At 39.0% G+C, this 15,640-nt stretch overlaps 1 protein-coding gene across 15 annotated transcripts in view; it reads left to right on the forward strand.

Annotated features, from left to right (window-relative positions):
- The window catches only part of HAP1 (huntingtin associated protein 1), a 96,394-nt gene that overhangs the window by 69,800 nt on the left and 10,954 nt on the right, over positions 1 to 15,640 (forward strand). For all 15 annotated transcript variants that reach the window (XM_087916469.1, XM_087916472.1, XM_087916471.1 and 12 more), the window contains 6 exons: positions 1,195 to 1,303; positions 3,837 to 3,915; positions 4,793 to 4,923; positions 9,352 to 9,426; positions 10,236 to 10,370; positions 15,540 to 15,610. In XM_087916469.1, coding sequence (XP_087772595.1) covers positions 1,195 to 1,303; positions 3,837 to 3,915; positions 4,793 to 4,923; positions 9,352 to 9,426; positions 10,236 to 10,370; positions 15,540 to 15,610 — 600 coding nt within the window. The remainder of the gene's footprint in view (positions 1 to 1,194; positions 1,304 to 3,836; positions 3,916 to 4,792; positions 4,924 to 9,351; positions 9,427 to 10,235; positions 10,371 to 15,539; positions 15,611 to 15,640) is intronic.

The raw sequence follows: 15,640 nt of genomic DNA on the forward strand, positions 1-15,640 counted from the left end.
TGTAAAGTGATTAAAAATAGTATTAGATGTAAACAGGTTACAGCAATATAAAAGCAAAGCTACAACTACAACTAAGAACTAAGTATTTCTAAATGTAAACAACATCAGAATGAAAGTAGCAACGTAATTGCTCACAGTTCCGGACATGTCTGCTGTATTATTGGAATGCTTTGAGTGGAAACCTGTATTACTGGAATGCTTTGTGTGTTTCACAATGCATAAGGCAGCTTTCGTCCACGTGTTCCCTTCAGGTTTATGTTGACTTCAATCATTTTCCGCTAGCTGGCTGCAAGTGAAGGTAGTTGTTCTATCAAATACCATACTTCTCACCACCACCCCCATTGGGTTCCATGGACCACAACATTTAACTGTAACTGAAATTAAATACTGTGCAATTGCAATATTAGTGTCAGAATGTAAACAATTTCAGTTGTGGGAAAGAAGGTGGGAAAGTGTTGTCCAAACATCTCTTCTCACCTCAACCCCCCCCCCCCTTTTCTCTCATCCTGTCTGGAGATTAAGCAGTGGATTAAGCAGCTGTTCTATCTATCTGAGACAGAAATTCTCAACAGTCAATTTCTTACTCAGCTGTAAAGTGATTATAGGTAATCCTTCACTTATGTCCATTTAATGATGGTATGAACTTACAACGGCCTCAGAAAAAATTACCACCTTCCAAAATTAGGACTGTGGGACCACTTTGCAATTTGGATGTCTGGCAATCGGTTCTTACTTTGACAGTTGCAGTGTCTTGTAGTCCACATGTTCACAATTTGTGACATTCACAGTCAGTTTCTGACAAGCAAAGTCAATGGGTTAATGACCACATGTTTTGCTTAATGACCACAGTAACAATGATTGTAAAATTGGATTCTGTTCATGTTATGTTTAATAACATCATTTACCGAATCAAAAATTGTAATCACTGATTTGACATGATGTATGGACCCAAATGCTATAAATCCAAGATTCATATGTGGAATCAAGCTACTATGGTTGGTTTAATAACCCTCTTTAATACAAACCCTGTATTAAACCCTGACTGGCAGTGGCTCTCTAACCTCTTGGACAAGTGGCTCTCTAGCCTTGTGGAGTGACTAAACCTTGAACTTTTCTGTGTACAAAGCTCTGTAATTGTGCTAATGGCTCCATCTCCTTTCTCCTCTGCTGATTGTCCCATTTTCTCTCCAATAGGTTACGAAGGAATGATTCTTCCCTCTCTTTGCAGCAGTGTTTGCAATATGATCTTCTTCAGCAGAAACTTAAAGCATTGGAAGAAGACAACCAGAAACTGCGTGCTGAAGTAAGACTTGGCTGCCTGTTGTGTATGTGTGTATGGTCATCAGGCCTAGCAGTTTACTGTAAGATGAACTGTTTTATTTCTATTTTACGTTTTTAAATAGATAATCCCATACATTAAAAAAGATGACTTTAATACATTTAATAAATTAGGTTTGGTTTCAACTGGCTGGATCCCAGCAGCAGCATAAAACTGAATTTGTTGATGATTTGGAATCTACAAATACTTTTATTAAAAACCAACCAAGCATGCAAGTTTCCACTAGAATTCTCTCACTAGATGCAAATTTCTGGAAAATTCAATCTTGCACATTCATTGTTACATATAAGGGTTCTACAAGCCTTCACATTTTCCCCAAATCCAACCAGCAGAACTTCAGTCAAGTATAAGCTAAGTGTCATGTTCTATAATTTGAGGAATTCTTCAAAAAGAATTTTCCCCAACCTCCTATTTATTACAATATCTACTTTTGCAGGGTTTTTATCTTAGGCTACATGCCAACAGTGCTCTTCAAACACTGTAAGGATATGTGGAGTCCTGATGCTTTCTAAGCTTCTTTGTTTGCCGGCAGATGTTTTCTCACTCAACTAGTAACTCCCATCAGTTCTTTCCAATTGGAATATTCTAGTAAACCAGCCTTATGGTCATATGGGGATGGGTCAATAGAGTATTTGAGCCATATGGTCCCACAATCTCTTTTACAGGGACTCTAAGATGATTCTCATTTATCCCATCCTGAAGACATTTCCAAGCAAAGAACAGAACTTCTATTTGTTGCTCCTCTTATCTGATAAAAAACAATATACACTGCTCAAAAAAATAAAGGGAACACTTAAACAACACAATGTAACCCCAAGTCAATCACACTTCTGTGAAATCATACTGTCCACTTAGGTAGCATCACTGATTGACAATCAATTTCACATGCTGTGCAAATGGAATAGACAACAGGTGGAAAGCATAGGCAGTTAGCAAGACATCCCCAATAAAGGAGTGGTTCTGCAGGTGGTGACCACAGACCACTTCTCAGTTCCTGTGCTTTCTGGCTGATAGTTTGGTCACTTTTGAATGCTGGCGGTGCTTTCACTCTAGTGGTAGCATGAGATGGAGTCTACAACCCACACAGGTGGCTCAGGTCGTGTAGCTCATCCAGGATGGTACATCAGCGTGAGCTGTGGCAAGAAGGTTTGCTGTGTCTGTCAGTGTAGTGTCCAGAGCATGGAGGCGCTACCAGGAGACAGGCCAGTACATCAGGAGACGTGGAGGAGGCCGTAGGAGGGCAACAACCCAGCATCAGGACCGCTACCTCTGCCTTTGTGCAAGGAGGGACAGGAGGAGCACTGCCAGAGCCCTGCAAAATGACCTCCAGCAAGCCACAAATGTGCATGTGGCTGCTCAAACGGTCAGAAACAGACTCCATGAGGGTGGTATGGAGAACGTTCTGCTGCCTGCAACATCCTCCAGCATGACCAGTTTGGCAGTGGGTCAGTAATGGTGTGGGGTGCCACTTCTTTAGGGGGCCTCACAGCCCTCCATGTGCTCACCAGAGGTAGCCTGACTGCCATTAGGTACCAAGATGAGATCCTCAGACCCCTTGTGAGACCATATGCTGGGTGCGGTTGGCCCTGGGTTCCTCCTAATGCACAACAATTCTAGACCTCATGTGGCTGGAGTGTGTCAGCAGTTCCTGGAAGACGAAGGCATTGATGCTATGGACTGTCCCTCCCGTTCCCCAGACCTGAATCCAATTGAGCACATCTGGGACATCATATCTCGCTCCATCCACCAACGCCATGTTGCACTACAGACTGTCCAGGAGCTGGGGGATGCTTTAGTCCAGGTGTGGGAGGAGATTCCTCAGGAAACCATCCTCCACCTCATCAGGAGCATGCCCAGGCATTGTAGGGAGGTTATACAGGCACGTGGAGGCCACACACACACTACTGAGCCTCATTTTGACTTGTTTTAAGGACATTACATCAAAGTTGGATCAGCCTGTAGTATTTTTTTCCACTTTAATTTTGAGTGTAACTCCAAATCCAGACCTCTATGGGTTGCTAAATTTGATTTTTTGTGTGATTTTGTTGTCAGCACATTCAACTATGTAATGAACAAAGTATTTAATAAGAATATTTCATTCATTCAGATCTAGGATGACTTATTTTTGTGTTCCCTTTATTTTTTTGAGCAGTGTATTTCATTCCAGGTTGTTTTGTGTTCTTGTCTATATGTGCTATTTATCTTACTTGTAGTTAAAGATTCTCATTTTCATTTCCTTACATGCATTTTATGTTGTTTTATTCATTATTGTATTTTTATCCCTCTACTTTTATATTCCATTCTAATTCCTTATTACAGATCTTATATTTACTACATGTTAATTGACATATATGCATATTTATACTTATTTCTTAGATTTTATATCACTGTTTTCTGGCTTTATGGCTGTAATAAAGGATTGGATTTTATTTTCTACAAATATTGTACCAATATTGTACAAATATTGTACCAAATGGTTAATTTTTGTCTTTCTCAGGTTACAAACATTGCCACAGAAACAAATCAATATGAGGAACAGGAACAGAAGCTCATGCTTGATTGTGTGGAACAATTTTGTAAGTTTTTTTTCTTAGAGAGAGAGAAAAAAAAACGTTGATGTGGGAGGGAAAATAGGAGGAATCTCTCAATAACTTTAAAGTTCTTCATTTTGTGGTATAAAGGATACAATATAAGATGAAATGAATTGACTTTATGTTCTACCTATCTCCTGAGGCTCAGCAGTGCTTTGAAGTGTAATAATTATTTCATTTATCTTTCAAATGCTCCCAATTGATTAATTCTTCTACACATTCCCATCTTGTTTGCAGGTGGCTACCCTGCCAAGGGATATTCATTGTATTAATCCAACTATGTTTGGTAGCAGTTAGGTTGGGAAAAGTTGACACAAGCCAATCCATGAACAGTTTTGGTTATGCCTGATGTCAATAACAGTAAAATTATCTACAACTGTATCTCCCTACTGATGATATGTGTGTCAGCATAAATGCACATACGCCTCAGCAGATTATTGTACCTATCTGATCTTGCTGGACTTAACATAGAAATTAAGCAAACCCATGCAATATAATTGTTAATATAATCCCATTGTCTGAATTTAACTGCGGCTACATTGGAGACAACTTTATATGCTTAATAAAAGGATTCAATTTCAGCACAAATGCCAATTGCCTCCTTTGTATTTGAAGCATTTTCCCCAGTGTAATAATACATGCACATATAGCATAGTATTAACCATTAGGCAAGTGAAAATGAACTCAATCGGTGTATTCTCAATAATCTGGATGCTTGAAAGGGGATGGAGGTAGAGCATAAAATGTAGGACAGAAGAAAGTAAATGTTACCTATTGCTATGCAATGCAGAATGTTGTTGAGTATTTCAGAAGCTGTTCTGTATTCCAAATAATAATAATAGCCTTATCTCCTCTCCTTTAGCTGATAGCAGCCAGCAAGTTCTCCTGATTTCCGAGGAGCTGGCTCTCAAGACAGAGGATTCAATCCGGCAACAGGAGGAGATTACCCAACTTCTAGCTCAAATTGTAGAGCAACAACAGAAGTGCCGTGCAGTAAGCAGAGGAACTGAGCAAATTTGGCCAGTTCTTGTTCTTTATTTGATTGGTTGATTTGATTTATATAACCTTCCATCTTGCATACAAGACTCTGAAGAATTTATAATGATTTAAAAAGAGTTTAAAAGAGAATGCAGTCTAAAAACATATAAAATCATATTAACACTCTACAGGCGATCTTCAACTTACAACAGTTCACTTGAGGTTACAACGGTACTGAAAAAAGTGGCTAATGACCATTTTTCACACTTATGATCATTGTTGCATCCACATGGTTACATGATTGAAGTTCAGGTGCTTGGCAACTGACTCATATTTATGACGGTTACAGTGTCATGAGGTCATATGATGCAAAGTCAATGGAAAACCATATCCACTGAACAGCCATGTTACTAATTTAATAACTGTAATAATTCACTTAACCAATGTGGCAAGAAAAGTCATAAAATGGGGCAAAGCTCACTTAACAAATTTCTCATTTAGCAACATAAATTTCGGGCTCAATTGTGGTCATAAGTTGAAGACTACCTGTATAACAGTAGTGGAGATACAAAAACAGTCAGCAACATTCAACACAGTAATTGTGCAGGCTCTGCTGCAAACCCAGATCATAAGCCCAGTGACATAGCCATGTCTTAAAGGACTTATGACAGCCAGTACAAATGGGGCCTCCGGGAGATGACATTCCAAAAGACAGGTGCCATTTCAGAAAAGGCTTTCAATGTAAGCCCTGCCACACATGTCACAGTCTAGCAGACTCAGGGTATATGCCAGAGTCATTAAACAGCTCCATTCTTAGTGTGCCAGTAACAATTCAGTCACATGGGAGATATACTCTGTGTGTGTGTGTGTGTGTGTATATGTAGATTTTCATGGGTACAGGTATGTAGGTCTAGGTGTGTTTGGGTCTTTTCCCATGTAAGATTAAGAGTATCTTGGCGACGTTTCGGTGAGGTCCCACTCGCCATCCTCAGGCTGGTGCTTTCGGCTTTGTGCCAGTGCAAGCAGGGTGTGTGTGTGTGTTCTCATTGGTTGGGGGTTGGGGAACACAGCCAAACCCCCAACCAATGAGAATACCCCCCCACTCAATCATAACACAGCCAAGCCCCCACCCAATCAAGACACACCCCCACTAGCTGTTAAAAGGAAGAAGCAGCTGCAAGCTCACATTACTCTGAGAAGCACAGAGCCGAAGACACAAGCCTGAAGATGATGAATAAGTCTTCATCGAAACGTTGCCTAGATACTTCCAATTTTATGTGGGAGAAAATCCGAATAACCAAACATCCGCATAAAAATACCCGCAAGAACCTCCGAAAGCAAATATATATGTGTGTGTGTGTGTGTTTTCTGAGGTTCTCATGGGTATTTGTATCTGGATTTTCACGTGGGAGAAAACCCGAATAACCAAAGATCCATATATATATATATATATATATATATATATATATATATATATATATATATATATATATATATATATTACACACACACACAGATATACATACACACACACACACACACACACACACACACACACACACACACACATATATATATAGTATTCAGCTTTGTTCGGGTATTTTCCTACATCATTGTAGTTGTGCTTTTAAAGTTGTAGCAACATTTCAGCAGAATCTCATCTGCCATCATCAGGCTTCTGTATCTATATAGAAGCCTGATGATGGCAGATGAGATTCTGCCGAATGCAGTAAAAAAGCTGGAACACACTTCCTCATTAGTCCAACATATGAAAGCCACAGGTCATAGCATCGACTTCAATGGCACCAAAACCCTAGCCACTATAGAAAACCCCAGCTACAGAATTATTAGAGAAGCCATAGAGATTGAAAAAAGACCTGAAAGCATGAATAGAAGAGATGACTCCACCAGATTGTCAATTATCTGGGAGCCTGCACTTTCAAACAAAAAAAATCTACAAACCACAAGCCAGCCAAACACCAGGGCACAAAGAGACTCCCCTGATACCTCCAGCACAAACACACCCCACCCAGGCACCCAGATGAAACCTAGCTTCCTAATAAATGATAGCCGTCCGTTTACTCGGAGCCAAGCTACACTAAAAGCCTCCAATACAGGAAACACAATGTTGCCAGCCAATCAAGACAAAAAAAGCTACAAAACAGACAGAAGATATTAGAAACACCAATCAAGCAGAACACAGCAAACTCCAAGACCAATAAACACAGACCAAGATTCCCAACCAATCAGGATGAAGAAAAAAACCATTCTAACAGTAGTAGGCTAGCACCAAATTTAAAACAGAAACGGCTGTGAAAGTCTGACTCACAGACGAGCACTATACAGAAGCCTGATGATGGCAGATGAAATTCTGCCGAAACGTTGCTACAATTTTAAAAGCACAACTATAATGACGTGGGAAAATATCTGAACAAAGCTGAATACCATACATATAAATACCCGCGAAAACTAAGTTTTTGTGGGTATTTATATGTATGGTATTTAAGTTTCTTTGGGTATTTTCCCACGTCTTAATATTTGTGCTTTTATTATAGCAACGTTTCGGTAGAATCTCATCTGTCATCCTCAGCTTTTGTATTGGGTTCTTTTTAATCTTGTGTATTAGACTTAGCAGCTGTTTAAAAACGGATATATATATATATATCTTTATACAATAACAACAATAATAATTCAGGAGGAAATAGATCAGATTTTATGGGTAATAGTGGAACATTTAACAGCATATGTTACTCTGCAGTCTTGAAGCCTAAATTCATGATAATGATCTAATGCCATCCACATAGAGGACCGCTGTGGCTCATGTGGTAAAACGCTGGGTCTGCACACCACTGAGGTCAGCAACTTGGTGGCTCAATTTCTGTGAGCGAATAAACCACTGAGGGACAAGAAAGGAGCCTCCCTCAATTGCCTACCGGCATTCAGGCATCCTGATAACACTGCCCGAAAAAATTCCTTTCACAGAGGTAGCCAACCACCTTGATGATCGATCCCTGGCTAACTTATGCCATACGCTAAATAAATAAATAAACCATCAGCACAGAGAAAACATCCAGGGTCAAGATAGATAAGGAAGCAAGTTTGCCTTGAGAAGTCTGTAAATTCCTTAGAAAGAAAGTGGGGTTCTCTTTTTTCCTTTTTTCCACTTCAAAAATCTATAGCAAGAAGGCAAAGGCCCCTCTGTTGTGTGTGTGTGTGTGTGTGTGTGTGTGTGTGTGTCTGTGCAAGGTAAGCTTCAGATTCACACTTTTCCTTCTGCAATCCTAGTGCAAGTGTTCTTCCACAAAAAAAATACTCAACACAGACATAAGATAGTAACTGGGCTAGTAAAATAGTGTTATTTTGATTACCCCGATGAATCTATCCCGATGAATTTCTGTAGCATTGCTATGCCATATGATGCCAGATGTTAGGGTTCATTTGTCATCAACCCAACCAGTTTGGCTAATGGGAAAAGCTTGTGGAACATGTAGTCAAACAACATCTGGAGCACCATCTACCTGTCCTCAGACAAATAAAACATTCCTTCCAGTTTGAGTTGTTTTCATAATACCTGTTGTACAATTTTCAACTAGATTAATTTTTGTAATGGCTTTGGGCTAATAGGATTGTTAAAAAAACTGGAGACCCATTGTTTTTGGGGAGGCATGTATTCTGCTTCACCATGTTGCGCCTACGCCATGTTGCACATAGAATAGAATGGAATTCCAAAGGTGTTTTTTCTGGCTTTTCTTTGAAGACGTTTTGCTTCTCATCCAAGAAGCTTCTTCAGCTCTGGATAAGAAACCAAATGTCTTCAAAGAAAAACCAGAAAGTCCAATTGCCTTTTGAAAAAGCACTTTGGGGACAGCCATGACCTGGATAACTGAGAATCTCCATAGACAAATGGAATGAAATAGAATTAGGAATAGGTCAAGAGTGATTGGACACACAAGGAATTTTTCACCATTGCATAAGCTCTCAGCGTACATACAAACAACAAAGTAATATAATCATAAGATATCAATAGGAGAAGGTAGCAGAAAGGGTGAGAAGGATAGTCATACTGTAAAAGTAAATATACTTAGACATAAGACTGTACTGTGAAGATTAGGGGTAGGAGCAGAGTGATGGCATGAAGGAAAAACGTATCTCTGTTTCTGGTTGTTTTGGCATGCAAATTCCCTGTAGTGCTGCAGTGTCTTGAGGGGAAGAGTTGAAATATTTTATGTCAGTTAATGGGAATAACCATGCATTTTGAAGTGTTTATATTGTAAATTCTGTTGTGTACATGTGTAGTGGTGAGTTGTTGTTTTTTTGCAGTGGGGATCTTAAACAATTTATTATAGCACCCAAATTACTCACCTGAAAAATATATACCATATATAACCTTAGCAGTATAAACCTGATGACTGATTTTTTTTTTCTCTTCCCTTTTTCCTTCAGTATTGTGCTGAAGTGGAGCAATTGCAACAGCAACTCACTGCATCCAAAGAAATCCAATCACAGCTTCGCAGAGAGGTAAGTCTCTTGAGCAGCAAAGGAGGGGAGAGAAGTGTTTGTGTGGAAAGGATGGCAAGGAGCTTTGAGCTTTCCATAAATTAACCCAAATGGCTTTATGGCAACATGTTGCAGTTTTCTGTACAAACAGTGCAGCCTTTGATGGAGGTGGGTGTGGGTCAGTCACAGTAGAGTTGACCACTGGGTGATTTTAAGGACCACATTTTTAAAAATAAGCAGTGCCAGGACAAAGCAGGTAGTTGGGCAGAACAGAAGTATGATTTAAAATTATATTAGTACTTAATTTCATCATTTCCCCACTTTTGTCCAGCCTAGAAGTTACATCTATCTTATTTAAATTGGCAGAAACTTCTGAATGAAGAAAGTCAGCCTACACAAACGTACATCCAAATGCCATAGAAATATACATGCATAAAACAAATTGTTCTGGTAGTAATCAGTTATAAGATATGCTAAGATGCCTTGGTTAGATATCTTGTTTCTGTCATCACCTGGTCTCAACCTCTGCTGAGCAAAAAGGAAAAGAAAACATCATTGATGTTTTTTAGACCCCCTACATAGCAAAAATGTCAGGAAATCATTGATTACTCAGGTGACATCTGTAAATGATGACTTGGCTTTAATCACCCCTGTTATATCAACGTCATCAGGCAAACACTTGCTACATGATTTCGGCTCATAAAATGGTTTAAAATAGCTCTGTGGGAGAACCCCTTGTTTTTAGTTAGTGTTTCTCTTTATTCCTTTGGCTTGATCCCATTAAATATGATGTTCCTGACTTTTTGTCCTATTCTGTGGTATCATTTCAGTTCCAGGACATACAGGAGAAATACACAGAATGTGAAGCAATGTTGCATGAAGCTCAGGAAGACATTAAAGATCTTCGCAAGCGCAGTTTGCCAAACAGCACCATCCACCACAGTTCCCCCACCTTCTTACCCCTGGTAAGGATAGATAATGAATATATATATATAGGATAAGAGAATATGTGTATACATGTGTATGTGTATAAAAGTAGAATATATATATACAGGATATCAGAACAGATGCACATACACACAATTATAAATAAGTTATAATATAACTTATGATATATATATATATATGTATGTATGTATGTGTGTGTGTGTATATATATATATATATATATATATATAAAATATATTTGTTTTCATAGATTTTCATGGGCACAGGTATGTAGGTCTAGGTGTGTTCGGGTCTTTTCCCATGTAAGATTAAGAGTATCTTGGCGCGTTTGGCGAGGTCCCTTTCGCCATCCTCAGGCTGGAGTGCTTTTGGCTTCATGCCAATGCAAGCAAAAGCATTGGCACGGGGCTTCAAAGCACCAGCCTGAGGATAGCGCAGTGGGACCTCGCGGCAAACGCCGCCAAGACACTCTTAATCTTACACAGGAAATGACCGAACACACCTAGACCTACATAAAAAATATATATATATATTTTTCTGAGGTTCCATGGTATTTGTATGTGGATCTTTGGTTATTCAAGGGTTTCTCCGCGTAAGATTGGATCTTATGGGGGAGAAAACCCAATAACCAAAGATCCCCATATATATGTGTGTGTGTGTATGGCATTCAGCTTTGTTCGGGTATTTTCCCATGTCAATAGTTGTGCTTTTAAAGATTTGTAGATACAGCAGGAATCTCATCTGCCATCATCAGGCTTCTGTAGATACAGAAGCCTGATGATGGCAGATAATGATTCTAGCAACGTCTACAACTTTAAAAGCACAAACTACAACGGAAAATACCATTCGAACAAAGCTGAATGCCATACACACACACACACACACACACACACACACACACATACATATAATGCGGAGCTAGATGTATATAGTGTCAGGCAGCAGGCTAGAAACTGAGATACTATTATTTCTAGTTCTGCCTTAGGCATGAAACTGGCTTGAGCCATTTCCTCTCTCGCTCAATTCTAAGATGGAGGAAATGGTGAGCCAGTTCTGAAATTTTGCCAAGAAAAATACAAGGACTTGTCCTGGCAGCTACCAAAAATCAACACTAACTTAAAGGCACCAACAAAACAAAATAATAATGCTCCATATACATATAGAAAAATCAATATATAACTTGGTAGGATGACACTTGTGGCAGGAATGAACTGATAGAAGGATATAAACTACTTAAAAGAAACAGACCTAACAAAAAAGGAGGTGGAATTGTATTATATGTTAGAGATCACTTCCTCTCCATAGAGATGCACAAAACCAAGGATGAAAGCCTGTTAGAATGCTAATGGGTCAACATAAGAGGAGAAAAGAATGATATTATCATAGATATATACTATAGGCCACCCAACCAAGCAGAAAAAATAGATGAACTTTTTGCTAAGCAGTTAACAAATGTATGTCGGAAATACATCACAGGAGTAGTGGGGATTTTAATTACACAGACATTAACTGGGAAACAAACTCAGCAACAAGTGGGAAATTGGACAGGTTCCTGGCCAACCTAGCTGACAACTTTGTTATTCAAAAGGTAGAAAAGGCAACTAAAGGGACAGCCAGAGTGGACCTTATTTTTATTAACAGAGAAGAAGTGATAGAGGGGATTGAAGTTACAGAAATTTGGGAGAGAGTGACCATATTAGAATTCAAAACAAAACAGACACAAGCAACAGAACATTATCAAATCAGAGTCTTAGACTTTTAAAAAGTTTAAAAAAACTCAGAGCTTGAGAAGGATTCCATGGATGAAAATCTTAAAGGGGAAATCAACTCAAGAAGCTTAGGAAACTTTGAAAAATATGATTATAAAAACCCAGTCCAGCTCAATACCACTGAAAAAGAAAAACAAGAAATCCAAGAAAAAAAAACATGGTTACATAAAGAACTCTCTGACTAACTGAAAAAAAAAAGATAAGTACAAAAAGGTGGAAAGAGAAACACATAACTAAGAGAGTTTCAATAAATAGACTGGACCTGCAAGGATGAAATTAGGAAAGCTAAGGCTCAGAATGATGTAAGATTTGCAACAAATGTCAAAAATAGTAAAAAAAAAAGAAGGTTTCTTTCAACACATAAAAAAACAAGAAACAAGTTACAGAAGCAATCAGTTCATCAGTGGGAGAAGATGGCAAGGAAGTATCAGGCAGTAGAAAGAAAGAAGATTCTCTCGAATTCATTCTTTGCATCTGTCAACCTAACTTATCAAAAGCAGACAGGCTAGGAATGCAAATTAAAATAAGAAAATAAGCAACCATAAGATAAGAGAAAATCTGTCAGCTCTAGATGGATTCAAATCACCAGGTCCTGACAGATTACATCCCAGAATTCTGAAGGAATTGGCAGATGTTATCTCTGAACCATTGAACCACATCTTTCATAGTTCTTGTAGGATTTGGGAACTATCTGAGGATTGGAAAAGAGATGATGTGGTTCCCATCTTCAAATAAGGGAAAATAACAGATCCAGGAAATTACAGATCAATCAGCCTGACATTAATACCTGTTAAAAACCTTGGAAAATATAGCCAAGCAATAAATTTGCAAACATCTAGAAGCGTTAACCAGTAGCCAACATGGATTCATCAAAAACAGATCATTTTATTCTTTGACAAAGTGACTAATTTAGTGAATCAGCAAAATGCTGTGGACATAATAAACTTAGACTTCAGTAAGGCATTTGACAAAGTAGACCACAATCTACTTCTCAGTAAGCTAGGAAATTGTGGGACCAGATAGATTTGTAACTGGCTGACAAACCATGCTCAATATGTAGCCTCAATGGAACTACATCCACATGGAGGGAAGTACGTAGTGGGTATCTGAAGGTTCTGTTTTAGGCCCAGTAGTCTTCAATATCTTCATAAACTTACCTAGATGAGGGAATAGAAGGGGAACTAATCAAATATGCAGATGACACCAAGCTGGTAGAAATAGCCAACTCCCCAGAAGATAGGCTCAAGATCCAAAAGGATCTCAATAGACTTGAACACTCATCCTTACCTAATAAAATGAAATTCAATATAGATAAAAGTAAAGTTTTACACTTAGGCAAGAAAAAAATTGCACAGATATAAACTAGGTGAAACTTGGCTTAATGCCAGTAACTGTGAGAGGGATCTTTGAGTCCAAGCAGACAATCACTTAAATATAAGCCAACAATGTTCAGTCGCCACCAAAAAAGCAAATGTAATCCTAGGTTTAAGATCATGTGAAATAATTGTACCACTTTACAAAGCCTTAATACAAGCACACTTGGAATACTGCTTCCAGATTTGGTCACACAATATGTAAAAAAAAGTTGAGACTCTCGAAAGAGTGCAGAAAAGAGCAACAAAGATGATTAGGGGGAGAGACACTGAAACATGAAGAACAGTTACAGGAATTGGGTAAGTCTAGTCTAATGGGGAAAAAAAGGATTAGGGGAGACATGATAGCTATGTTCCAATACTTGATGGGCTGCCACAGAGATTAAGTGGCCAAACTATTTTCCAAAGCACCTGGAAGCAAGACAAGAAACAATGGATGGAAACTAATGAAGGAGAGAAGCAATCTAGAATTAAGGAGAAATTTCTTAATAGTGAGAACAATAACAACTGGAATGGTTTGTCTTCAGAAGTTGTGGTTGCCCTAACACTGGAGGCTTTCAAGAAGAGACTGGACAGCCATTTGTCTGAAATGGTATAGAGTCCCTGCTTAAACAGGGAGTTGGACTAGATCAGTGGTCACCAACTGGTGGGCTACGACCCACTGGTGGGCTGTGAGAAAATTTTGGTGGGCCGAGAAATCTCACCTCCAGAGTACCCTCCCCCAAAGCAATTAATCAAGGCTGCACAGAAACACAAGGCTGCGCTGCCCACATGGCCCATGGGAACCCTCCCCGCCCGCTCACTCCTTACCCAATTTAGCCTGCTAAATTGCTATTTTTCCTTTTTCCGACCATCATCTGTTCTGCTGTGCCAGGAGATTTAGATTAGCTAGGAAGCAGGAAATGGTTGGATTTCTTGCTTTCTAGCTAGTCTTTAGACCTTTAGTTCTGCTTTTAAGCACAGCTGACCCACCCTTAGGACTGTTCTATTATTCAGTGCAGACTCACGGTAAGCAAATTTAAGAGACTGAGCTTGCCGATGGCAGATAGATAGATCACTGAACGATTCTGTGAGCAATTCAATCTGCCTGCCTGCTTTGCCTGATTTTGGATAAAAGTTGCTCTTTTTTAAATAAAAAATTAAATATTTACATATATGGTGTGTTGTGAGTTAATTTTGTGGGTTAGCTTGTTAGCAAATTTTATGAGTTTGCTTGCAAGCAAATTTTATGTGACAGACTGAGCTAACCAATGGCAGATAGATAGATTTCTGAATGAATCTGTAATTCTGTGAGCAACTCAATCTGCCTGCCTGCTTTGCCTGATTTTGGGTAAAAGTTGCTCTTTTCTTTTTAAAAAATTCAATATTTATATAAATATTTATATTTACATACAAGTCATGCCCAGCCAGTCACATGACCACCAAACCACACCCACAAATTAGGCCATGCCCACAGAACCAGTTAGTGGTCCCTGAGGTCCAAAAGGTTGGTGACCCCTGGACTAGATGACCTCCAAGGTACCTTCCAACTGTTCTGTTCTGCTCTGCTCTGCTCTGCTCTATTTTTAGTGATGAATAACTTCTAGCCTTTACGGAGTGTGGAACATGGGGGGGCAGGGGGGGAGAAAGCACATCTAAGAGTGTGATTGTTTTAATTTGTCCAAGACTCAGTTGCCAGAACTGTTTTGCAATGAACTGTTTTGCAGGTGTTAGAGGAATAGCATCTTTGAGTAATGGATAAGAGAACAGTCAATGGTTTAATGAATACATATTTCTTGACTGGAGACAGAATACTATGCCATAAATCTTAGTTTGCAGAACTGGATTAATACATGCTGAGTTTGAACAATCACACATATTGTGGCTGGTGCTAATGTGTCTTTCTGGTGAGAGTTTAGGAGAACACTGTTCAACTCTGTGTTCTCACTTGGGAAGCTCTAGTCCAGTAGGAATAGAAAAAGAGAAATATCTTTAAGAACTTCCTAAGTACTATTACTTTTTGCTGCCAGAAGAATAGTCTGCCCATGGTTACTTTTTGTTACAGGATTCCCTGGCTGCAGAGATCAAGAGCACAATGAGAAAAGGGATGGACAGCTCTGGGTCATCTGAGTTCAAGTGAGTGGAGAGTACAGTAGCATTCATAGA

Source organism: Pseudonaja textilis, chromosome Z (assembly GCF_049901715.1).
Source record: "Pseudonaja textilis isolate UNSWEBS1 chromosome Z, rPseTex1.2, whole genome shotgun sequence".
In the NCBI taxonomy this organism is placed as follows: domain Eukaryota; kingdom Metazoa; phylum Chordata; class Lepidosauria; order Squamata; family Elapidae; genus Pseudonaja; species Pseudonaja textilis.